Below are 26972 nucleotides of genomic sequence, written 5' to 3' on the forward strand. Positions count from 1 at the left end.
CTGTTATAGCAAATGGTCTGTGTGGGTTTTCCAGTACAACCCCTACTTTGTGGAAATACACACTTGGGCACATACCACCACAGCTCAGGAGCAGGGTTTCATTGGCTGCTGGGTTAGTAACTGGCATATAATATTGTAGCTGACTTCAAGCATAGCACCACCCTCCAAAAATGAAAGCGCCTCTCTCAAAGATTTGCCCCATTTATTGTTTGGCTTTAACAATGGGACCCAATTATTGTAATAAATTATGTAAACTCTAAAGGATAACATTTTACACTGTTGCAGTATTCCTTTTTTAAACAACTCCATTCCAAAACTGGAACTAGTCTCATTCTTTCTTGCTCCTTTGTTTAAATGCACTATAATCTGGCAATTACATTCCAAGTAACTTCTCTCAAGCAGAACCTGGAAGTTATGCCAAGCAGTAAAGAGACGGCTTTTATATATGTACAAAAACGGACTAAGACGAGAGCCTGATTTTGCCCATGACCCCCAATCACGTTGGAAACTCAACGCTCCAGCTAAGAACATAAGAATGGCCATACTGGGTCAGACCAAAGATCCATCCAGCCCAGTATCCTGTCTACTGACAGTGACCATTGCCAGGTGTCCCAGAGGGAGTGCACCTAACAGGTAATGATCAAGTGATCGCTCTCTTGCCATCCATCTCCACCCTCTGACAAACAGAGGCTAGGGACAACATTCCTTACCCATCCTGGCTAATAGCCATGAATGGACTTAACCTCCATGAATTTATCCAGTTCTCTTTTAAACCCTGTTATAGTCCTAGCCGCCACAACCTCCTCAGGCAAGGAGTTCCACAGGTTGACTGTGCGCTGAGTGAAGAAGAACTTCCTTTTATTTGTTTTAAACCTGCTACCCATTAATTTCATTTGGTGGCCCCTAGTTCTTATATTATGGGAACAAGTAAATAACTTTTCCTTATTCACTTTCTACACAACACTCATGATTTTATAGACCTCTATCATATCCCCCTTTAGTCTCCTCTTTTCCAAGCTGAAAAGTCCTAGCCTCTTTAATCTCTCCTCATATGGGACCCATTCCAAACCCCTAATCATTTTAGTTGCCCCTTTTCTAATGCCAGTATATCTTTTTTGAGATGAGGGGACCACATCTGTACGCAGTATTCAAGATGTGGGCGTACCATGGATTTATATAAGGGCAATAAGATGTTCTCCGTCTTATTCTCTATCCCTTTTTTAATGATTCCTAAATTCCCATTTGCTTTTTTGACTGTTGCTGCACACTGCGTTGACGTCTTCAGAGAACTATCCACGATGATTCCAAGATCTTTCTCCTGATTAGTTGTAGCTAAATTAGCTCCCCATCATATTATATATATAGTTGGGGTTATTTTTTCCAATGTGCATTACTTTACATTTATCCACATTACATTTCATTTGCCATTTTGTTGCCCAATCACTTAGTTTTGTGAGATCTTTTTGAAGTTCTTCACAGTCTGCTTTGGTCTTAACTATCTTGAGCAGTTTAGTATCATCTGCAAACTTTGCCACCTCACTGTTTACCCCTTTCTCCAGATCATTATTGAATAAGTTGAATAGGATTGTTCCTAGGACTGACCCTTGGGGATCACCACTAATTACCCCTCTACATTTTGAACATTTACCATTTATTCCTATCCTTTGTTCTCTGTCTTTTAACCAGTTCTCAATCCATGAAAGGATCTTCCCTCTTATCCCATAACAACTTAATTTACGTTAGAGCCTTTGGTGAGGCACCTTGTCAAAGGCTTTCTGGAAATCTAAGTATACTATGTCCACTAATTCTCCCTTGTGCACACGTTTGTTGACCCCCGTCAAAGAACTCCAATAGGATTAGTAAGACATGATCTCCCTTTACAGAAACCATGCTGACTTTTGCGCAACAATTTGTCTTCTTCTATGTGTCTGACAATTTTATTCTTTACTATTGTTTCAACTAATTTGCCAGGTACTGACATTAGACTTACCAGTCTGTAATTGCCAGGATCACCTCTAGAGCCCTTCTTAAATATTGATGTTACATTAGCTATCTTCCAGTCACTGAGTACAGTAGCTGATTTAAAGGACAGGTTACAAACCATAGTTAATAGTTCTGCAATTTCACATCCAAGTTCTTTCACAACTCTTGGGTGAATGCCTTCTGGTCCTGGTGACTTGTTACTGTTAACAAGATGTGAAAGGTTTGCTCACTAAGTCACTTTGTTACCCAGCTCCCAGGATTCCTGCTACTGCCTCACTGTTACTACAAGTATGTATAACATTAACATTCTCAAACCATGGTAATCTGCATTTAAGTGGATTATTCATTAAATTGGCCAGTAATTGACTGACTATCCCATGTCGAAAGTAGCCTTTGGTAAATAAGCTCCCCATTACCCTGAGTTCAGAACTCACTTTCTGACATGGCAGACACTTCATCCTGAATGGCTAGGATCAGCTTGGCCTCTCTGGTCAGGTACTGGCAACGACGCTCCTCATGCTGTAGAACTATGGCAATTCGACGGGAGAGATTGTGTAAACAGTTGATCACTGATGGATCTGCGTTCGCCTACAGGCAATACAAGAACAGACCTGGTCAATAATTCAGTAGCTGCCAAACACATGAAACTAGATGCAACATGAGTGTTGCACTGCTGGACAAGTTATTTTTAATAATTTTCATTAAAGATCATGAATTATCTTTAATAGTTAGGTTGGAGGTCAGCCTCCCTGGCAATTGTCAAGACAAAGGAGATTTCTCTGACTCACACAGTAGTAAAGCAGGAGGGCAGAGATCCGTAACTACAGCAAGTCAAACACACATAACTAGGCCAAGAAGTAGTCATGAAAATGATGAGGAGGGATCTCCAAGTTGGCATGTACAAAACAACAAACATAACCTATGGCATGATTACTCATTTTACTTGTGTATCTTCCCATTTGTTATTGGACCATTTACTAAAAGAAAGATTACAGAACAGACCTTCAGAGCATTAGAGGGAAACTTCACACTACTGAAAAAATTAAAAATATCAATAAATTCTAATACAAAAGCTCTGGAAATACAAGGATGACACAGCTTTTACCACAAGCCAATCTCTCTACACTGGAACACTGGTGTTTGTTTTACACATTTTAGTCAAACCTTAGGTAGCTTATTTACATTGATGGCAAATCACACAGTCACCATTATTTTAATTTTCTTCACCTGAATCAAAGCCTGGGTCATACACAGGAATAGGGACAAATAATCATGCAAATACTCTGACTTTAGGTAGAGCTACATAGTGAAAACACATGCCCCAATATTCAGACATTATGACTAGGCTTTTGGCATTAAAATTTTCAATAACATTTTATGCTAATCACTAGAGAACTAAAAAGGTGCTGTGGCACTTTTAATCCGAAAGAAAATGGAATTTGATTTAGGTTTACACACTTCTAACAAATATTGCTTATTTAAAACATTCCATTTGTAGGTGTCCCTCTTGAATGAAAGTGCTGCAAAGCCTATCGGCCACAGACAGCTGATAAGGTGGGGCTCACTGGTTCTAAGCCAGGAAGGGTACAGTAAGCAGCTGTTCTATGTCTGTTAAGACATTTAAAGGAATTTAAGGTTCAGGCAGCAGATAACCTCACATCTAAACTAGAAAAGCATGAGTCAACATTTTTGCAGGCCAACATTTTTGCTGAGTCACAACACGTTGGTAGGGCTGAAACTTAGCACAGCAGAATCCCTGCTGATTATAACATTTGAGTCTTAGCCTGTTCTGTCTGTCTGCTGCAGATGGACTCTCCCCTTTATCTTAGAGTACCTCCACCCACAACTTTGAGAAGTCATCTGCAGCAGTAACTCTGTGTTAGCAAAATTCCATTTGCCTTACATGCAGTATGTTCCACAGACAGTTCTCTACAAAGAGAAGGTCATTTTGGTAAATACAATGCAGTGCTGCTTAAAAAGATGGCAAAGTAAACTCCAACTGAATTACAAAGCCAGAATTTCTGCCTTTGTTCCCTGTACGAGGGCCATTATCTAGATTCTAGAGAAATACAAGCTACACCAAAGTTGATGGCTTCAAGGCAAATCACCAAGTTGCCGCATAGAGCATGTGAATGAATAAGCAACGTTTTCAACATAAGCCAGATTCAGAATGTTTATATGTTTTAGATTTTCTGAATTGAATTCTGGGTAATTCCATCTCTCTATTAACTCTGTGAAACTCAAGCAGAAAACCCTGTCCCCCTCGTGAGGGAGAACTTAGTCATCACAAAAAAGCCAACAGCAAAGGACACATTAGTATAACAGAAAAACCTTTGTTTCACTGACAGCACTCTTAACAACTGGGGGGGGAAGAAGGAGGGATAGGAGGCTCTTCTCCATTTCTGCTTTTGGCCACCAGGGTCAGGACATGAAATCCACAGTCCCAAACAGAAGCCATATCACAACCAATTGCTTTACAAAGGCATATTTCCCTCAGGTATAACTCCCTTAATCCTTCCTAGAAAGCTTCTTAGCTCATATTCATGGATTCCATACACACACGCACGCGATGTGCTACCTCTACAACACTCAGGCTTATGGAGTGGAAAGGGAAAGCCAGAGCTGGGAAATCAAATGCTAATCTCACATATGGCAGCTTTTATGCCATCAAAGTGGCTGAAATCAGGCTTCTCTAAACACGAAAGCGATTCTACAGCAACGTTAAAATCAGAATGAGTGGTTCTGAGCAAACCGACTCCCAGAATCGTTGGGCTAAATATGGGCCCCACTATGTAAATAAGTACAATACAGCAGGCTTGACCAGAAGAGAAAGACAAAAAAGGTTGTGTGACTTATGAGAGACTCGGTACAAGTCTATAGCCTAATAACTCTACACACTACCTGTCACTTTGAACTCGAGACCCAACAGCTGCCTGGTGCCTTCCTTCCCCTGTCTCACACGAATAGAAAGATGCCACTTCTAAGATGTTATCAGGTTCAAGGAAATAGCCTTAAATATGTGGACCGGAGTCCTCCTCTCGAAAATCCTGCAGCATGACTTGGAACTCCAAAGAATGCTGTTCAGAAATGTCACTACAGAAGGACTTATAAGAGGGCTAGTAATTTCCCTACAGAAATTCAAGGCCCTTCTCCCCCATACCTAGAATTTCTCCTGAATGTGACAAGAAGGGCAAGAACGCATTTTGGTCACCAAAACAAACAACACTTTCAGCAAAAGGCCAGGTTCAGATGAAACCACAAACCTCTGATGCAGCAAAGGACACATAACCTAATTTCAGAAAGCTGTGTTTGGGACAGAAAGGGGACTCAAGTCCCATTTCCATCTAAAAATATAAGCCTAAACTTGATTCTTGATAAGCTTGGATTCTTGGAATAGGTGCGTTAATTGTCCCTCAATTTCTAAGTGTATTTGCTAATTGTCACATAGTAGTCACTGTAAATGACAGAGCCAAGGAAATTTTGCTTTGTTTTTGCTTCAGAATTTGAATTACTCAGTATATGCTATACTTAAGATTGCAAAACAGTTTTCATATCTCAGTTTCCACTCACTCCTAAATTTTAAAAAATTATCCTCATGGGCTGGAATTTTCCATGCTTGGACTGTGCCTGATGCGGTTTCTTTTTATTATTGGTTCTACTTTGAAGACAGTCTCTTCAGCTATTTTTGAGTTCTGTGTGTATGGGGCAAAAATTTCACTGCAAAATATAATAGCTACACTTCCTGCTAATTATTTATTACAAACAGACTGTCTGCTTAACATAAGAGAGACCGATTATTCAAAAATACTGAGCTTTGGAAGCTGACCTATCCGTAGTTTAGTGAGGCGTGTGTTCACGGTGGTGTTTAGAAAAGGTCATCTGGAAATTCATTATGGATGTTTAAAAACCGCATCCTGAGTATGCCGAGGAGGGAGTGTTATTAAATCTGAGAGCACACATTTCTGGAGAGCTGGTCTACATACAAGTGCAAGTTGTTTATCGTGTATTCTATAGGTACGTAGGCCCTGAACTGAAGCTGAGCACACCTGTGGCCTGGCCATGCCTCTAGCCCCTTCATTCCCTCAACTCCCTGACAAAGTATGCTTTTTACTGAGAGCACACACACACACACTCACACCACACACACAAAATTTCCAAGCACACCAAGTACACTGAGAACTTCACAGCACACAAGCACAGAGTAGGCCCCTGTGCATCCATTAAGACCCCTGCCCCCTGGATTGAAAGGAGCATCCCACCCTCTCTTGACCTGCTAACAAGTGGATCCCCAGTCCACGCCCTTGCTGCCTGCATAAAGAAACCAGTGTGGCTCTTTAAGTGCACATGTATTTGATGTATTTTCAATACTGTGAAGCACTCAGATACCATGGTAATGAGGACTACAGAAACGCCTATCAATAAACAGTAAATGCATTAATGACTCCACATTTCAGAGGCAGCAATGCTGTGCTCAGAAGAAACATACCTGTGCCTCCAGCAGTAGGATCTAGGGCTACTCTTTTAAATAATATAACAGTGCTCAATTCTTTGAGGCAGAAAACTTTTCTCTTGTCTGTACATCATCAATAGGTAAACAATAATGCAAGATTACAATTGTACAACATCTTAAAAGTCAGGATATGTAACAGTTGCGGTTTCTACAGCAATACTGCGTTGGCCTTGCTGCACCTACATAATCTTTTGTATTCTTGTGTTTCTTGTTAAAGGGATACTTTAAGATTCTTGTCTATGTTATTAAATGTATACCATAAAATATACAGGATGTGCAATAAGGCTTATCTCAACTATGAAGTAGGACCTCAACCTTTGCATTTATCTGCAAAAGAATGACAGAAAATGTCCTGTCGGAAACAATCATTCCCTGGCCCGAGAGATCGGCTGCAAAAGCTGACAGGGCTCTTCCATCTTTAGACTTCTAGGATTGCATGATCTTTCTTTATTTTAAACTGTGCATCTTTAGTGTCACATGCAGTACTGTTTTTACATATTTCAAATTTTAAAAGTTTGGTTTATAGTGAAAGAAGACAGTGAACATGTGTTACTGAAAAGTTACTGGCATCTGAACCAACAGTCCTTATAAAACAATACAGAATCCATTCTTGGGTAAAAAAAGCCCTTACCCTTAAAGCAAATACAACATTAAAGAGAATCATGGTGGGCATCTCTCTCTTTGGTGATGGATCAGTTTTGGATACCTGAAAAATATATATAAAAATCTAATGAGTGAAGGCAGTACTTCAGACATAGTTTTAAAATAGCATAGATGCAACTACTAAAAAACTGGATTCCTGAGAAGTTCTTGAGAGTTCAGCTGTACATGGAAATGGTCTTGATTTAACAGATCTAGTTTTATTAAGTTAGTTTCCTGTTGCATTTTACCATTGGCTGCTTGTACATTTATTCCTCACTGTATTTCTACTTATAGTTGAATCAATTTTTCATAAATTTAATTTTTTATAACAAGTAAAAGCCTTTAGGTGGCATAAACCGAACTGAATCCCACACCTTCCTGTCCCAAAATGTACTCTACTATATCGCATTTTTAATATTTCCACTTGTCAGGACTGAAGAGAATATATGTTTTAGAAATGCATATATTCAAACACACACACACACACACACAATACAGTTCTAAAACAAAAGCAGATTTGTCTCCTACATAAGGTATTTTGGAAACCTTTTCCCCAAAACCACTCTCATCACAACAAAAGACTTTTGCAATTTAACAAACAAATATATGGATGTTTGAAAAAATAAAATCAAGACAGACAACACAGGTGGAATTCCTGCATTAGGAGCTGTTAAATCTTGATTATTCCACTGACCAAGTGTCTCCACAAGATGGAGTAGGAGATCCAAGCAACATGCTTGTACTCCCAGAGAGCTCCATAATGCTTATGCCTAACCCTCACAAGGGTGGAAAACCTCTCACTTCCCATGGACTTTGGGTCCCAAGTAACACACAGTTCAGGGAGACAAATGAGACTATTTATCAGTATTCTTAAAAAAACTAGATAAACTACAAGGAAAGAGGAAATCATCTGTTTTCTACAGGACCAAATGAGATTCTAGCTAACAGGAGGAAAAAGGGGGCACTTTGCACTGCAGTTTTGATAACAAGCCTTGTTATTTGGTTTCTTGGAACTGAAAGGTTTCAGAGTAGCAGCCGTGTTAGTCTGTATCCGCAAAAAGAAAAGAGGACTTGCGGCACCTTAGAGACTAACAAATTTATTTGAGCATAAGCTTTCGTGAGCCACAGCTCATGAAGTGAGCTGTAGCTCACGAAAGCTTATGCTCAAATAAATTTGTTAGTCTCTAAGGTGCCGCAAGTCCTCCTTTTCTTGGAACTGAAAGATTCCCATAGGAACATTTCTCTAAGCACCTTTCAGAGGCCTCAAAGCATTTAGAAACTTAGGGCCGAAACCTGTTTCCACTGAAGTCAAAGGGAGTGCTGCCACTGACTTCAAACAGCAGCTGGATCAGATCTCACAATGTTCTCTAACCAGAAGAGAAAACTAGAGTATATTTACCAATTTAAACTATAGGGAGCGTTTAAAGAGGCAGAATGTCATAAAACAAACAGGAGTCATACCAGGGACACAGGATTAAATACTTCAACTCTTGTGAAAAGACTGCCATATGATTTTTAACAACCACAAAAGGCCAGGATCTAACCTGAACAAGAATCTTGCAACAGCACATTGCTCTGACACAAAAGCATTCTGGGCCACAGCTAGTGAGTCACAAACACCACTTCTTGTAGTGCCCTGGATATTAACCCACTGCAGCTTATGAAATCTGATGAGATCCAAGCCAGAAATGTTGTGGCTACTTTATTACTTAGAATTTTATTTATTTACTTTTTATTGAAAGGGATTGGAAGGAAATACCTGTGCCTCTTTCGAATTTTGCAAAAAGAGAATTCAAGCTTTAGACATGACACTGAGAAATGGACAGACCGTTGCTGATCACGGAAATCCCAGAGTCCAATTCACTTTTACGCACTATTAGTGAGATCATAGAATGGGACAGGGAAAGTGCAAATCCTTTCCCAAACTTGTGCAGAAGCCCTTTCCATGGCTCATGTGGCTGAACATGAACATGATATTTTGTTCAATATCTTCATAAATGATCTGGAGGATGGTGTGGATTGCACTCTCAGCAAATTTTCAGATGATACTAAACTGGGAGGAGTGGTAGATACGCTGGAGGGGAGGGATAGGATACAGAAGGACCTAGACAAATTGGAGGATTGGGCCAAAAGAAATCTGATGAGGTTCAATAAGGATAAGTGCAGGGTCCTGCACTTAGGATGGAAGAATCCAATGCACCGCTACAGACTAGGGACCGAATGGCTAGGCAGCAGTTCTGCGGAAAAGGACCTAGGGGTGACAGTGGACGAGAAGCTGGATATGAGTCAACAGTGTGCCCTTGTTGCCAAGAAGGCCAATGGCATTTTGGGATGTATAAGTAGGGGCATAGCCAGCAGATCGAGGGATGTGATCGTTCCCCTCTATTCGACACTGGTGAGGCCTCATCTGGAGTACTGTGTCCAGTTTTGGGCCCCACACTACAAGAAGGATGTGGATAAATTGGAGAGAGTCCAGCGAAGGGCAACAAAAATGATTAGGGGTCTAGAGCACATGACTTATGAGGAGAGGCTGAGGGAGCTGGGATTGTTTAGTCTGCAGAAGAGAAGAATGAGGGGGGATTTGATAGCTGCTTTCAACTACCTGAAAGGGGGTTCCAAAGAGGATGGCTCTAGACTGTTCTCAATGGTAGCAGATGACAGAACGAGGAGTAATGGTCTCAAGTTGCAATGGGGGAGGTTTAGATTGGATATTAGGAAAAACTTTTTCACTAAGAGGGTGGTGAAACACTGGAATGCGTTACCTAGGGAGGTGGTAGAATCTCCTTCCTTAGAGGTTTTTAAGGTCAGGCTTGACAAAGCCCTGGCTGGGATGATTTAACTGGGAATTGGTCCTGCTTCGAGCAGGGGGTTGGACTAGATGACCTTCTGGGGTCCCTTCCAACCCTGATATTCTATGATTCTATGATCTACTCCATTTCAGCATGCAGCACTTATGAATTAACGTCTCAACTCAGAAGCGCCTATAAGGCCTTGCTCACCCTGGGAAATTTTACCACCCTCTACGCCAAAAACAAAACAAATGTTCTAAACCAGTGGTTCTCAACCAGGGGTCTGCAGCCCCCTAGGGGTCCGCAAGCGAGTTTCAGGAGGTCTGCTAAGCAGGGCCAGCTTTAGACTATCTGGGGCCCATGGCAGAAAGCCGAAGCCCTACCATACAGGGCTAAAGCCAAAGCCTGCGCAATAGAGCTTTGCAGGGGTCCCTGTAGTATGGGGCCCCAGGCAATTCCCCTGCTTGCTACCCCCTAACACTGGCCCTGGCTTTTATATGCAGGAAAACAGTTATTGTAGCACAGGTGGGCCATGGAGTTTTTATACTATGCTGGGGGCAGGGGGCTCAGAAAGAAAAAGATTGAGAACCCCTGTTCTAAACCATATCCTGACGAAACAGCCTTAGCACTGGCGGGAGTTATAGGGTTCACGAGGCTCAGGTGGCTTTCAGAATTTTTACCATTATGTTTAGTTAAACCTGCCAAAAAGCCAATTTAACTAGCACAATGGTAAGCACAGATATGGTCCACTGGAGTCATATCTTCATAAGGGTTTCTATTTAATATTAACACTGGTTCAGCTGCACCTGTGTTTGAGCCACTTGGAAGGTTTTTTTTTTTTAAATTTCCAGTGTAGACACAACCTATTTGGCATTAACATCAGAAGATAAGCGAAGACAAAAGTTTCCAAAAACCACAGGCATAAAACAGAGTTTCAAAGCAATGCTGTACATTTTGAATTCCAAATTTCATAAATCTTTTGCTGTTCTGTCCATATCAGTTCTCAGGAGAACAATGTTTCCCAGTGCCCCAGCAGCTCTCTTACCGTACCTGCCCGAGCGCATGCTGCAGCAAAGTAGGATGGCCAACAAAACGGACATTATCAATCTTCAGCTCAAATTTTTTGCCACACATATCTGATTTGGTAGCCAAAATTGTTGCCAGGATGACATCTGAAAACCTTCAAAAGTAGAAACAAGTTACTATGGTTACCAAAAAAAAACACACCCTAAAAATATTCCCCAAACTGAAATACAGAGTTATTTCATTTGTGTGAGCTTTAAGAGAGTTTTAAATTGGAACACCTTGAATGCATCCAATTATGAAAATTAATAATTCCGTAAGATTAGGTCTCTCAGATCACCAGAATAATAAAATGAGAAGCATCAAAGGCAAAGAATGAAGATTCATGCTTATTTAAATTTCATGCTCTGGGAAAGATTAGGTGCTATCTGCTTTCAAAAAGATAAAACCTGCTCAAGTTAGTCATTGCCTGGATTTAGCTGCAGGTTAATGAACTGATTAAGCAGCTAGGTATCAAAATAAAGATCTTTGTCTGCTTGAGTGAAGGTTAACTACCCAAGTGTGTGTGTGTGTGGGGGGGGGGTTAGATGTTAATAAAAATCTTCCCACTGCCTGTCCCATCTCTTCTAAATCCAATAGTCAGATTTAAATGTCTGGTGGCCTGCAGAGAGCTGGCTGGTCACATGGTGCTGGCTCTCATCCCAGCTACTCAATTGCATTAAAAGTAGTAACAATACAGTACACTCATTCCTAATAAACTTCTTTATGTAAACAATTGCTGTTGTTGTCACAGGAACGTAATGGCACTATTAGTGTGGAGGACGTGGTCCATGAATATGGGGGAAAGTGTCCACAACAGAATCTCACTGTAAAGGCATGACGCTCATTATGAAAAAGTCTGAAAACCCCTGTCATAAAAAGCCATTAGAAGGAACCCCTCTGCAACTCCATTGATAGTGCTGTGGGTGATCTTACACCATTGCAGTCTATTTAGGTTCTTATAGCACATCCATTACCATGTTGTCTGAGACAGAGGAGATCAGACCAAAGTAAAACAGATTTCATTTTGCATGTCGGAAACTTTTCCCCCCCATTTATGGGCTGTACAAACTTTAATTGTTTTATCACTGTATAGTCTTTCCTCAACTGACCTCTTTGAAGCTGCCCAGCTGCAACCAAAAGTGAAGAAATTTAAACTAACCTTCTGGTGAGAGTTTAACAACATTAACTGAGATATTTAAGCTCCTGTACTTACATCTGCTTGTGTGTGTGCGCGCGTGCGCGTCCCACCCATCCCCCTTCCCAATGCAAGTATTCCAGATAACACTATCACCTAAAGAAAAAGGCGGACTACGGGTGTGTGCTGCACTCCCTTTATCTCTTGTCAGCAAAGAAACTCCTCATTTAAGAAAGATTTCTGGTCTAGCTGGGTGAGTTATTAAAGGAGTTAAGAGAAAAGTTTACAGCCATATAATATATACACATTCACCCATGCACAGGCAGCTGTATTTCCTTTCAATTAGCACACTAGTCATTTCCTTTTATTAGTATGGAGAATATTCCTGGTTATACTGAACGTCTACACTGACCCAATGGCTTTGGCAGCTGCCATAGAGGCTATGAGATTTGGGAGTACCCTTGCCCTACTGCACATTAGGTATACTAGGGTCATGATGGCCCTTGCACTTCTGGAGGGAGCAAGTGTGCACTGCATTTTCAAACCCCATAACTGCTCATCACAGACAGTATTGCAGCTTATAGGAGACAGTTTCCTACTGGATATGGGCATAAGGAGATGGATTAATCCAGGTGCCTCAAAGCCAACTGAGCCATCGTTTCATGAATAGTGTATATTTGTTCAACTACACATATGAATTCAATAAGGAAAAAAACTGAAGTTTCCTCAAACTGACTAGAAAGAGCTCCCCTGAAAACAGTTTCTGTTAAAAACAAACACAAGGTTACAGCTCCAGGTGCCCATTTGTGAAAAATCCCCTGCATCACTAGCCTGTTTTAATTAGGTGGTTCACACTGGACTGGGGAGAATCTTAAAATGGGCTGGGCCACAAGGGATGGCAAATTTGGGAGCAGAAAGGGCTAGGTGCTGATGAGTGGGCATCTTTTCCTATCTGTCCTTGACGAGAAAAGTCTTGACTGTGGGGCCCCGACCCATTATACTTGCTTTTGTCATTTCAAGATTAGGCTACAACAACATGCTCAACATGGGGCTACACAGCCAGGCCATTCAGAAGGTAAAATTGGTGCAGAATACACTGTAATCTGCACTGGCTTCTGCTTGACTTCCACCTGGAAGCCAAGGAGCTGGTCTCATCTATAAAGCCCTCAATGGTTTGTAACTGTCTGCCTACCTACCTCTTTCTCCCTCTGAGAGACCACCATAGATGTGACCAGCTGAAGCACCTGAGATGCACAGCCCTCTGGTTCCAGGGAGAAGAGTCTGGTATTGTAGCAGGGCCTCTTCAAGCGAATGTGGGGTCTTTGACTCTGGATCCCACTCCCCCTTAGTCACACAAACTGTTAACCGTGATGATACACTGCATAGCTCATCTATTTCCTTGGCCTTTTACAGAGAAGGTGGACTGAGGGGTTTATCAGTTTTTATTATTCCAGCCTGGACTGGTTTGTATAAACACCACAGCTCCAGGACTAGGGCTCCAAGGCACTATGATAATTACTATTTATATTAACATTTTTGGAATTTTATTGATGTTTGTAAAAATGCCTAAAGTCAATGGGAACTGGTACTTCAACTGACAGAGCCCTAAAAGTTTTGTCTGAAGCTGATGAGATTCCACTATTAGGCAATGACAGATCCAGCACTTGTGCGACCATGTAGCGCCCTGTGATTTCTAAAGGGGAGCAAACCCTTCTTGTACCAGGGCACAGAACAAGCAGGATCTAACCCCGGAAACCAAAGGCCTTGGCTAGACTAGGGTTTAGAATTTTTAAACCAGAAATCTCTCACGACTGCTACCACCAGTTCAACTCCATCAGTGGTATCAGCAGTACACAATAGAGCGGTTAAGGCTGGGAGCACTAGCATTTGCTGGCTGCCACTACTGCTACGACCTGTGGAACTGAACCAGTGGTAGCAACAGTAGCTTTAGTTTTAGTTTTATTTTCTTTTGGTGGAGTGGAAGACACCCTCAAACAGACACAGCCATCTGTGCCCAAGAAGAGATTCTATACCATTACTGACAGGAGGCATTTATGCCAGGTGATCAAATGAGTAAGGAGAAAGATTCTTAGCTTTCCCCGCTATTGTTTGGCCTAGGCAGAAGACAACGGCATACAATACAGCTGCAGCTCTTGAGGGAGCAATCTGAGCTAAGAGAGTGCCACACTATTTTGCATCGCTCCTGCTCTGACTACGTGCAGCTGTCTGTGAGGAGACCTTGGAATTTATTCCCTCTCACTCCAAGCCAGCTTCTTCAGACTCTTTTCCAGCCTCCAGACATTATTCTCTTCCAAGTTGGAAGAAGGAGCCTCCCCCCAGTGTGTACAACTTTCTTGGTCACTGTGACACACTCAAGCTGCCCTCAAAGCCATCTCTCTCTTTGCTAATCTAATTCCTTTCATTTCTTTGTACCAAAATTGTGGAAGCTGAAAATGATTATTAGGAAGGACACATTAATTCAAAGTGGGGCACATGTAAAAGGGCCCTCTTTGAAATACTTTGTGACACAAGCCCAATGGCTAGCTATTTTTCCTTACAATGCAGTGACTCACACAGTAAGGCTACCATGGAATTAAATAACTTTACTCATTGGACTATACTTCTAAGTGATCAACTGCTAGTCAGAAAGAAACTGATTTAGGGTTTGGTAATTAATACTAAGATGAAATGTTTGTTTCGTGATACATGACCCAAGACACAATTCCCCTGGAGCTTTCTGGGGGCATTGCAGCACCTTCACTGACACAGGCGTGGATTCTTGAGGGATTGCCTACTTTCCTATACCCAGAGAAAGGACAGTATGGGTCCACCCACTCGATACACTACAGGAAGCACAAAAACTTTAGTAGGACCTTTTCAAATCACCTAGCAAGAAACCTTGGCAATACATTTCCTATGGACACTGTGATTTAATAGAGAGTTCAAATTAACTCAGTGTTCAGTGTAAGATGGAAATCAGAAATAAAGCACAATTAAAGGATGGTGAGAAAAGAAAGCCATTCTAGACAGATGTGATTGTTTAGAATGTTTGATCTTACCCTGAAACCAATTGCTCATCAGTTAGAGGACATTGCTCTCTGAAATGGGAACATGGGCATAAACACAAAACAAAAACAAAAAATACAACAAAAGAATAAACCAGGCAAAGAAAACACATGATACACAAAAGTGACAATATTAAAAATGAAGATGGACTATTAAGGGTTAAACTTCTGTACAGTAGAGATAGCTACATGCAAGAGTAACAGCAAGCCTATGGTAAGGGCATTGCTGGTGCATATTTTATAATTAATGCTTACCTAGCATATTCTGGTCTAGAAATTGCAGAAAAACTAACACTGATTTTAGAGGAAGAGATTCCTTAACTTCAGTTCTTGGGGCAGATTGTTACTGGTGTTTACAAGAACTCATCTGTGTTGTTTAAAGTTGCACACAGCGCCATATGGCACAAACCCTCCTTGTTGTCAACTTGCGAGGCACTGGCAGCATAGCTCAGAGGTTAGAGACGAGACATAGGACACTGAGGATTTTATACACATTTGAGGCCCTTTGGACGGTCTTGCACATGGAACTGCTGCTATTCCCAAATAAGCACACATCCCCATATGAGACGGTCCAGATTCACAGCACTGGCAGAGCCAGTTCCATCCCTGGCTCATTTCATACCCAGGACCAGTCAGCAAGCAAAGCCTTAAGATGAGTAAGCTGAAAAAGGTTGTGTGACAAAGGACATGAAGCCTTCCATTTGATGCAGAGAACAGAGGAGGCACTTACTGACTCTGCTCTCAACTGCAGCTATTCATACACTATGGGAGCAGACACTCCTGCACTGGCTCCCAGATACCAGTGGACAGAGTAAATAGAAATGCTTTTCTCAAGAATAAAAATAAAGGGTACTTTTCCAAAGGTGGATGGTGCAATTGAAAATTTGGCCAGATAAACCCATGGCTGCCTTATACCATGCATGTTAAAAGCCGAACCTGAAATCAAAAAGTCAACTCTGATTCTACTGGAAAGGTAACTCAGCCTCCTGCCAACCACTTTACAGTTGTTACAGCAAAGAAAACCAGGGACACCCTACAAATGGGAGAAGAAGTGTCACAAAAGGAGGGAGAAGTGGAATCATGGGATGGATGTCTAAAAGGATGGATGGAAAGCCAGGTGCTTCTCGAAGGGAGGCCCCTAAGAATACACGGAAGGGGTACCAGGTAGGTGCTTAACAAAAGGAAAGAGAGAGAGAAAGAGAGAATGGAGGAGTTATCAGAGGGGAGCAGGTTTGATCAGGAAGTGGGGGAGGGAAGGATATGCATTTCTGAAGGTGAGAGAGTCTCACTAGAAATGCTAACAAGGGAGTGCATATAGGAGTTGATTCCTACAATCAAGAGGGGAGGGCCTGCCACAGTAGCCTCATCACCAGAAAGCTCTGCTATAGCAGAGCTTGGTAGTACACTCTTCAGCTGTGTCTTACTTTAATGAGTTTCCGAGCTGTTAAAATAGGTGTATTAACAAAAGGTACATACATGAGACCAACAACTGGAAAACCCTTGATAGGGAGAATGCTCTTAACAGCTGGGGACAGTCTCATGGGTTTTTATAGCTCCCACTATTGAACCAAAGACTGAAGCAGCAGGTATGGGGCAAGAGGACTGTGCTCCATGTGGTGGAGGGTAAAGGAGTATGTGGAGCTGAGAGAGAGGGTGTTGCCTTATCTGTATCAGACTCCTCAGCTCAGCAGACAGCTGCGGATTTCCCTCTGGAAGGAACATGCTACTGTAGTTGCTTAATGTTACAAGGGTTTGAGAGCCAACTTGTGCAAAAGCCTGTTTTTGATACAGCAATCCTTGAATATGCCGATTGTCCCAGCTGAATCGGCTTGGTAACGGCAGGGAAGGAATTCCCGATTCCCAGATTTCTACTATGCCAGAAATTTATGCTTTTTCTACACTTAAAATTTTGCCAGTTTAACCATACCAATGTAGTTAAACTGGCAAAAACTTTCCTAGTGTAGATACAGTTATATTGGTATAAAAGTGCTTACACCGGTATAGATTATGCCAGATAGGATAAACAGAGTTCCTGTTTTTCAGATTTTCATTCATTTCATTTTTGGGGGTTTAGTCTTAACAATTTGCGTTTTATGTAGATGCCCCAAAATTTTATTTTATTTTTTTTTTCCAGAGCTCGCTCTCTCTGATACTCTAAAGATTTTTTTGGGGTACTTCCCAAAATTCTTGTATAAATAGGATCTACTTTAATTTTTATTATATGTATAAAAATGACTTATGTTAGTTTGATCTTTGTAGTTGAGTCCCTGGTTTAGCATATAGTGCATTTGTACCCTAGTCCGCTTTAACACTGTATTGCTTCAAACAACACTATGTTAAAGCACATTAGGGAAATTTTAGTATGCATCAGAAGGGTCTACACAGACCAATTAATGCACAAAACATTAGTCCGTTTTAGAAATTGCAATCTGCACTCTGCATTATTGGTCTATCTACACAAGCCCTTAGATGCAAGCCAGGAAGCAGGGACATCACCTATATAAACAAACTGCACTGGGAAAGTGGTGAAGTCAACAAGAATTGAGTAACCATTTCTGGCTTTTCGCAATATTTATTGATTAAACACTGATTTGTATATATAGATATAGATAAATTGGGAGTGTTTTATCAATTAAAACCTAAGTACAGGTTATACCAATATAAGTGCATCTACATTAGCACTTTCACCAGCACAGCTATGTTGGCCAAAAAAAAATTTTATTTCCCTAACTGACATAACTACATTGGCAAAACTTTTTTAGTGTAGGCCACGCCTTACCTTATGGCATTGGGAAAGTCACTTGAAGCCTGTGTACCTCAGTTTTCCCATTTGTGCAAAAGAGCTAATACAAATCTCCACCAGTTGTGATGATTATTTAATGTTTGTAAGTCACTCTGGAGAGGAGATGTGTTAACTGGGTTATTTAGGCAGAGGGGGATAGTGGAAGGCTAGGAGGAAGCAAGTGGAGATATGTTTGTCAGGCAAAGTTTGTTCTGCCAAGTGACTGATCCCACTAGATAGCTTCCTGTTAGAAGGCGACGAACAATACAATGCAAGTATTTTTGCTATCCCAGACAAAGCTATATTAAAATAGAGTTCAGGCTGAGAGTACGTACCAGTAACTGTGGGTGAAAGCATCACAAGAATGCTGTAATTATCTCAAAAACAAGCATGAACAAACCCAGGAAATTCAAGAGATAAATCTAAATTTAAAAAAAAAAAAATCCAATTATGTTAAGGTATGGAAATGCAGAATTCAGACACCTAAACAACCTTAACTCTCTCTGCAGTAATCCCATCAGTAAATAAAATTACAAAGCAAATCTAATCTTGAAAAATCAAGTTATTCTAATTTGTGACCACAAATACATAATTATTTCACAGCCTCACCAAATCTCTTGCTAAAGCTAACGCTAACAGTGGGGATTGCTAAAACCAAATGAAGTAAATACTATCCTCTTTCCACTTTAGGAGCAATTGCATTATGTACTGATCTATAAAACTATTGGCAACTTGTCTCATGCTCCAATTAAAAGTTTTACTGCTAAATGCAGATTTGATTTTTTTCCCCAGCTCAAGGGCTTAATTATAACTGAGTTATGTTCACTGGAGTGCAATTAAAGGTATCACATGGTCTTTCATTTAAAGGAAAATGTAATGCATATACTCTGAAAATAACAGAATTAACTCAGGAAAAGCAGTAGGCTATTCCATTGTGTCTGTTCAATCTGAGCTGTTCACACTATCTGTTCAAAAACTGGTGACAATGGGAAAAGATGAAAAGCTGCTATATGCAGATGATGTAGCAGTAAGGGCACCCTCAAAAGATGACTTAGGGAAAATAGTAAACCAGTGGTATGACCAACTAAGCAGGCATGGGACAAAAATGAACATGAGTAAGACTGGGGTCATGTGGGTCAGTAGAGATGCCACAGGGAAACTGGATATAGAGATTAATGAAGTAAGACTAAACCAAATTGAGCAATTCAGGTACCTCGACAGTGAGCTTGAATGAGACACAGTCCAGAGTGGGAGTGCTGGAACAACAACATCTCAAGTGTTGTGCACAACAAACATATGCCTCTGAGACTGAAAGCCCAACTTTATAGAACAACAGTGCACTCAGCAATGCTGTATGGTGCAGAAACATGGGTGGTGAAGAGACAGCAGATTCAATGCCAACAGCTGTTCAAGGTAAGATGTCTTTGCACTATAAAGAAGTTACACAAAGTAACAGATTTCAAAATGAAAGCGTTAGGATGGCAGTCAAAGTCTGATGTGACTGACAAAATCCAGGAAGTGTGACTTCGCTGGTTCAGACACATGCAGAGGATGAATGAAGAGGACCAGGCAAAGATCGAATGGGATGACAGCATGGTAGTAAACAGATCCCGTGGAAAGCTGAGGAAGTGATGGATGGATCACACTGAAGAAGATGAGGAACCTAAGCAGGTGGATCTTAGTGCTGCCATGGACAGCCGAAGATGGTGCATGCTTGCTCGATGACTTGACCCCAGATGAAGAAGAATCAGAGTCACAATCTATTGAAAGATACAGATCTGAAAACAGAAGCTGTCCGGCCATCATATTTCAAGAGAAAAAGGGAAAACAGAAGGCATTTGTACAACTTTATATTTGAAGAAAGTCAAAGTTAGTGCATTTCAAGAAACAATTTGAAAACATGTACATTAACAGCACGTGCACTAATTTGATGGAAGAAGTCACTTGTTGCTATCAGCTATTATTTCTGAAGATAGGGATCAGTCTAGCCATTGTCTCAGTTCTTCTGCTGTAGACAAGAGCTTATCTCTTTCCTTCCATTAGCATGTGAGAGGAAAGTTGTGAAAAATACTGATTATTCTGGGAGCTAGAGAAGGATTTATGCAAAGAAAGAATTAGACTCAAGTGTAATTTCAGAAAAGGACTTTGTCACAGCTAACGGGTTTAAAATGGAGCCACCTCTGCACTTTTGAAGGCAGAAACATAAGCACACAAAGAGCATTTTCATTAGGTCTGCTAGATTAAAGAACCCTCTGCTATCCAAAATCTTCTCCATATCTACACTATGACCAATAAGCTACATACATTGAGCTCCTTAAGTATTTGAAAGGCATGTTTTTTCCAACCTTCACATCATTCTGGTGGCTCTTTTCTGGACATTCTCCAATTTTTCAACATCCATTTGAAGTGGACTCCAGAATTGAACACAATATTCCAGTAACTCCAATTGTTTGTAAGAGAAAAAACACATAATTTAAAGATTCAATAATGTACAAGGTCACAATACAATGAAAACTGGGATTTAGGAGATTTTGGTAACTCAGCTCTTCAAGTGCATTACAAGTTCTCTGAGCTCTGTTTTTGGGTCTCATGCTGTTCATTATCTGTAGGAGCCAATAGCTTCCCTCTTTTCCTGGCATTCTGAGAATTCTTTGAAATGCCAAAAGCAGCACAGCTTTCCCTTGTTTTACAAGTATAGTCTACAAAATACTAGGGCCAAACTTTTTAACAGTGACTTGCAAAAGCAACCTGAGTTAACCAAAGAAACACATGCTGAATGGCTCCACTAATTTGGCTGTGCAGAGGTTTTAGCACAGAACTAACTTTAAAATACTAGTTTTTAAAAGTTGTTTTTAGTTCCCATGGAGTCTGCTGCCTTGTACTGGATTCACTGAGGACATTCCAGATTGCAGCATTCTAAGACACCAAAGATACCAAAAAAGACAGCACACAGATTTATTATAAGTTGCAAGCAAACGGAGTTTTCCTACAGATGAGAAAAACAAAAAGCACTGATGCCACCAAGACTTATGTACTTGCTTAACTTTACTACCACGAGCTGTTACACTGATTTCAATGGGACTACTCATGGTAGTAAAAGTAAGCATGTGCTTAAATCTTTGCAGGATCGGGACATAAATTTCCCCTTTTGAGGTCCAATTCTGCCAACTTCTCTCACATTAAGTAGTATCTTTCACTGTAATTAGTCTAACAGATTTCAAATAACACTTTCCTCAGCAGGAGTAAGGGTGACAGAACCCGTCCTTTTACTATTTCATAAGATTTAAAAAACATGCCACAGAGAACACCAACTTAGCTAATGGTGAGCTCAGGACACCTGCTGACTTTGCAAACATCTGTGAAAGCCCAAGAGTGATAAATTCTGGCACAAACCAGAACAAAGCAGGAGACTTTGCACGAAGTAAGAAGAATGTTTAAAAGATCAATTTAAACTGAATAATACGTAGGGACACTCAACACTTGCAGCACTTTTCATCCGAGGATCTCAAAAACATTATTTAAATTTCAGTATCCTTATGAGACATCACTTCATCCAACAAAGAATTGCAGCTACCTCTGGGGAAACACACCAGTTTATTTGTGCACAACTCTACATGAGAGTTAAGGCAGCAAGTGAAGAACACTGCATCCAACTGTAACTCCCATTTGGAGATGCAGGTAGGTGGAACTGAAATTTGACCAAGGCCACTGGATTAACACTCCTATTTTAAAAGAGTGGCATGGGCTCTTTAATGACCAGAAGGGGTTAGAATGTCTGATTTACATCTTGCCCAAAAACCAGCATCTTCAGCAGCACTCTGACTCTCATGAGAAGTGCCTGGTTAGTAGGTGCATCCAGCACATCTGTTTGAGGTTAACTCAGTTCTGAGCTTTTCTTTGCAGATCTCCTTTCATACAGTACAAGAGGATTCAGCTACTCAACTAGTGTTCAAGAAAGGAGAATGGGCTATTCTCCTCCTCTATTTTAAAACTTTTGGTTGAGGGGAAATTTCCTTACCTGGAGTCTCCATCTTGGTCTTCTGTGTTGTCATTAGTGCTATTCACAGCATATCGGCTCCTTGGCTTACCTGAAGCAAATGGAAAAGAAGATCAATTCAAATCACTTAACAGTGACCTGCAAAAAGTGTGTGTTTGTGACTTTTTCTAAAGGATGTACTAGGAAGGCCCAAAAGTGTTCTCTTTGAAAAAAAGAACAATAAAAGCCCTTTCTCCCTCCTTTTTTATATTAGAAACATCCAGCCTTGACTTCTCTGTTTTTGCTTCAAGACAGTTTGAGAGAAAGGACCAGAAGCGTCCTCAGCCTTCAACTTAAGATGAAGGGGTGCTGAAACTTGAGGACCAAATATTTAGTAATAAGCTCTTCAATCTAGCAGAGAAAAGTATAATACGATCCAATGACTAGAACTTGAAGCTAGACAGATTCAGACTGGAATAAGGTACATTTTTGACGGTGGGGTAATTACCATTGGAGCAACTTACCAAGGGCCATAGTGGACTCTCCGTCCCTGATAATTTTTAAAGCAAGGTAGAATGATTTTCCAAAAGATCTGCTCTAGGAATTATTTTGGGGAAGATCTCTGGCCTGTGTTATACAGGAGGTCAGACTAAATGATCACAAATCCTTCTGACATTAGAATCCGTGAATCTATAAAAGGAAGCAACTGTCCATCATTACCCTTTGATGGAAAGGATAAAGCAATGAGAACGCTTCTTCCACCAGACAGATCTTGAACGTGAACTAGCAACATTCTACAGTAGCAGACGGAGCGTAGGTCCATAGGGAACTTCTGTCTTGGGCCACAATGACACTGTGCATCAGATCAGGGTAGAGGTGAAATTACTATGCCTTTAAATATTTTACATTTAGGCCAAATATTCAGTTTAGGGCATAACCAGCTGGTGAACAAGTCATGCAAAAGTGGAATAAAGCCAAACCAAATCTCAGGTCAAGTCATCAAATTCAAAAGCCTGCATTTCCTACAGCAGCATTTACTTGAACACAACACACATTATATGAAGAAAGATAAACATATAATACTGAACAACAGTAATCTAAAATATTACATATACATCTGGATAAATTAATGTTGCTGTGGGACCTTAACACATGTAAATTCTCAAATTTACCACTGTATTAACGTAAGATTTTACAGTGCTGTATTTGCTATGCAAAAAGATTTTAAAGAAGTTAATGCAATGTTAGTGTTAAGAAATAAAGTACTCAAAATGTTAAAAACAACAACAACAACAAACAACAATAATAATAATAATCATAATCCAAAATTTAAGACTAAGGGCTCAAGCCGAACTGTCCCTTCATCTCAAATGACTCAAATTACCTGGTCTAAGCCTCTCTGGAAATTACAAACATTTAGAGTCAGCAAATTCTGTCTGAGTTGAGAGGTTGAAAGGGCCTTAAAGTCATATCCTTTGCCCTCCCTCATCCCCCAAAAATGTATAAATTCTAATACACATACTTTTAAAAATGCACAACTGATTTTTTTTCAAAATTGGCTTCAACCTTAGATCTCGGTATGAATCAATGATAAACCAAGTTTAAAGTTTCTACCAACAATAATTTTTATTTAGTTATACGTGCACAGGTTTTTACCCAGAACATAAGGGATATTTTCCATAAGTGAATAATGAACAATAGATGGACTAACTGAGCTAAAACTTCCAAGAAAAATGAATTAAGACCAGGCACTCAAAATGTCAGCCCAAAAAGGAATTTGCTTTAGAATTACGAGTAACTGGGAAAGGAGGGAATGGAAATTGAACTAAATCTACTAGAACATATAACTCATCATGCGTGCTTCTCCAAGCTACATTTAACTGTGTGAATAGATCAGATGCTCATTGCAATGGCTTCTGGGAACCCTTTGGATAAAGATAATTTATTCAAGTGAGAAAACAAACAAATAAAAAAAGTGTGTTTAACCTTTGCGAATGGACATTTTGCTGGGTCTTTCTCCCATCAACCTTCTGGAATCCTGGTGTTGCCAACTCTTACAATTTTATCATGGGTCTCACAATATCTGGTATTTTTCTTTAAGTCCCAGTTCCCGGAGGCATGTGATTAGGCGAGAACCTCATCTTTCATTCAAATACTAAATACCTAGCTCTTATATAATTCTTTTCATCAGCAGGTAAATCCCAAAGGACTTTACAAAGGAGGTCAGTATCATTATCCCCATTCTTATAGGGGAACTACTGTCTTTTTGTTCTGTCTGTTTGGTGCCTAGCACAACAGGGGCTGCTCCACAACTGGGATTCCTAGGCACTACTGCAATATAAACAACAACAAAGTTGGTTTCTAGCCCTCCTAGCTGCAGCTTTAAAACATACAATGTATAGAATCATAAAAATGTAGGGCCGGAAGAACCTCGAGAAGTCACCAAGTTCAGCACTCTGCACTGTGGCAGGACCAAGGAAACCTAAACAATCCCTGTTCAACCTGCTTTTAAAAACCTCCAATGATGGGGATTCCACAAAGTCCTTTGGAAGCCTATTCCAGAGCTTAACTAGTTCAAAGTGTTTCCTAATATCTAACCTAAATCTTCCTTGCTGCAGACTAAGCCCATTATTTTTTGTCCTACCATCCTCTTTATAAGAGAGTCCTTAACATATTTAAAGACTTATCAGGTCTTCTCTCAGTCTTCTTTTCTCAAAACTAAACATGCCCTGTTTGTTAACCTGACCTGTGAGGAAAAGTTTTCTAAACCTTTTATCATTTTTGTTGCTCCTTTCTGGACTCTCTCCAATTTGTCCACATCTTTCCTAAAGTGAGGCACCCAGAACTGGACACTACTCTAGCTGTGGCCTCTCCCATGTCAAGCAGAGCGGGACAATTACCTACATACATACAACATTCTTGTTAATACACCTTAGAATGATATTAGCCTTTTCTGTGTTTGGTATCTGGTCTCCATTAGCCTTTTTAGTGAAGGCTGAAGCAGTACAGGCATTAAACACCTCAGCCGTCTTGACATCATGTTAGTGCTCCTTTTTCGCTAAGCAGCAAACCTACAGTTTCCTTTGTCTTTCTTTTGCTCCGAATGTATTTAAATAATCTCTTCTTATTGTCTTTTTATGTCCCTTGCTTGGTGTAATTCCTTTTGTGCCTTATCCTGATTTTGCTTTTACCTCTGTGCTATTCTTTTGGAGAGAGAGAGAGAAGGTGAGTCACGTAATATCTTTTACTGGCCCAACTTCGGAGAGAGACAAAATTTCAAGCTTACACAGAGTTCTACAGGTCTAGGAAATGTACTCAGAGTACCACAGCTAAATCCAAGGTGGAACAGATGGTTTAGCATAAGTAGTTAACAGAGATTTCAAAAAACCATTTAATATACTGGGACCCACACAGCAACACCACCACTGCTTAGTATACTTCCGTACTCCTCCTTAGCAATTTGTCTCTGTTGCCACTTTTTGTAAGAATCCTTTTTGATTTTCAGGTCACTCGAGTCTTACTCCTCCTATCTTTCCTTCACATTGAAATAGTTTGCTGTGCTCAATTTAATGATCTCCTTAAGAAATCCCCACCCAGGGATTTCCCTAGACCCACCGGGGGGGGGGGGGGGAAGGGGTACAATTTCCCCAACACTCCCCCCCTCCCCACCCAGTTACATGCAGTGTTGCCACTTTAATTGTTGGTTGGAAATTTGAATTGAAACTGAAACATTAATACACACTTTAAAAGCATATACAGTATATGAGTATATACTTGTACCTGAGAAAGCATAATGGGTTTGAAAAGTATGAACAAAGACTAGCTTCCTCATACAGCTGTTATTTATGACAATGTCAGGACATTTGTTTCGGCTACATTGGCCTACCTAACAATTTCAAATTGTTATTTATAAGCAAGGTCTGAATGAGCTCTCCCCTGACAGCTAGTGATGAGCTGGGGTGGATGTAAAGGCTTCAGGACCAGACTGTATTTACATGAACACACTACTCTGCCTAGGTATCCAGCAGACAGAGCTGTGCTGCCCAAGTGATCCATTTTGGCTGGTGTTGGGTTACAAATCACTTAAGTATTATATGTGGGGGTCATGAAATGTTGTTATCCTTACTATATGAGTCAAGGGCAGCAGAACTGTACTTAGCCCGACTGAATGAGGTCTCCCTCAGTGCTTAATTTGTGCTAGGGCTTGCCAGGGCTGAGCCCCAGCACCTCTAGGATTGGCAGTTCATAGCCCTGGGACCTCTGGGCTTCTCACATCAGTTATGAAAGTAACATACTTGCTTGAGCCCCAGCACCTCTTTCATTACAAATTAAGCACTGGTCACCCTCAACTGAACTTCACTCCCTAAGCAGGAGGTTTGGATGCCATATCGAGAGACAGAGACAGAGAGTGTGTGTGTGTGTGGGGCACAAGTGTACTGCTTGGTGGTGTGGGCTCTGCCTAAGAGTCACAGGTACTATTTGACCTGCCCCTCTCTCCTGTTTACAGATAGAGCTGATTAGGCTTCATAGAGAGTCTTTTGGTTTGTTAAGTGACCACTAGAGCTGAAATCACTGATAATCTGATCTAAGTGCTTAGACCTGCTGTGGGACAGTGTTTCTGTGGAAGAGACAGCCCAGCCTGCACTAGCAGCGAGGTTCCCCCACTGAGAGCTGAAATCACTGAGAGCTGGGTGGAACCTAGAGAGACCAACTCGCAGAGGTCACAGTGGCAGGTGGCAGCAGAAGGTGACAGTGCAGGGCCATTGGGGATGGAGCGGTAGAGTGAACAGTGGCACAAAAAACAACAGCAGCCAGAGCATTGGACTATGTTTTAGTGACTTTTCTCCAGAATGCTAGATGTGTGACTGGGAAACGTATATAAATATATGTTTCCTAGAAGGCCAAGATTTTTAAAATGCATTTTTTGCCAAGGTCATTATCTCAAGAAGTCATTATCTTGGGGAGTTTCTGAACTAAACTTTTTTATTATTATACTTATTTGCTATGTAAGAACGACCATAGTGG

General features: G+C 40.7%; 1 protein-coding gene across 7 annotated transcripts in view; it reads right to left on the reverse strand.

Annotated features, from left to right (window-relative positions):
- The window catches only part of NPRL3 (NPR3 like, GATOR1 complex subunit), a 117833-nt gene that overhangs the window by 87272 nt on the left and 3589 nt on the right, over positions 1-26972 (reverse strand). For 3 of the 7 annotated variants that reach the window (XR_012641230.1, XM_074965618.1, XM_074965620.1), the window contains exons 2-6: positions 21990-22059; positions 15184-15222; positions 10975-11104; positions 7125-7199; positions 2418-2571 (exon numbers count right to left, since the gene is read on the reverse strand). Coding sequence is in view for 6 of the 7 variants with exons in the window: in XM_074965618.1 (XP_074821719.1) it covers positions 2418-2571; positions 7125-7199; positions 10975-11104; positions 15184-15222; positions 21990-22059 (468 nt within the window). In the remaining variant the exon portion in view is untranslated. Of the gene's footprint in view, positions 1-2417; positions 2572-7124; positions 7200-10974; positions 11105-15183; positions 15223-18306; positions 18394-20275; positions 20292-20316; positions 20412-21989; positions 22060-26972 lie in introns of those variants that run through there. The other 4 variants (XM_074965621.1, XM_074965623.1, XM_074965622.1 and 1 more) reach the window with 4 other exon arrangements.

Source organism: Natator depressus, chromosome 10 (assembly GCF_965152275.1).
Source record: "Natator depressus isolate rNatDep1 chromosome 10, rNatDep2.hap1, whole genome shotgun sequence".
In the NCBI taxonomy this organism is placed as follows: Eukaryota; Metazoa; Chordata; order Testudines; family Cheloniidae; genus Natator; species Natator depressus.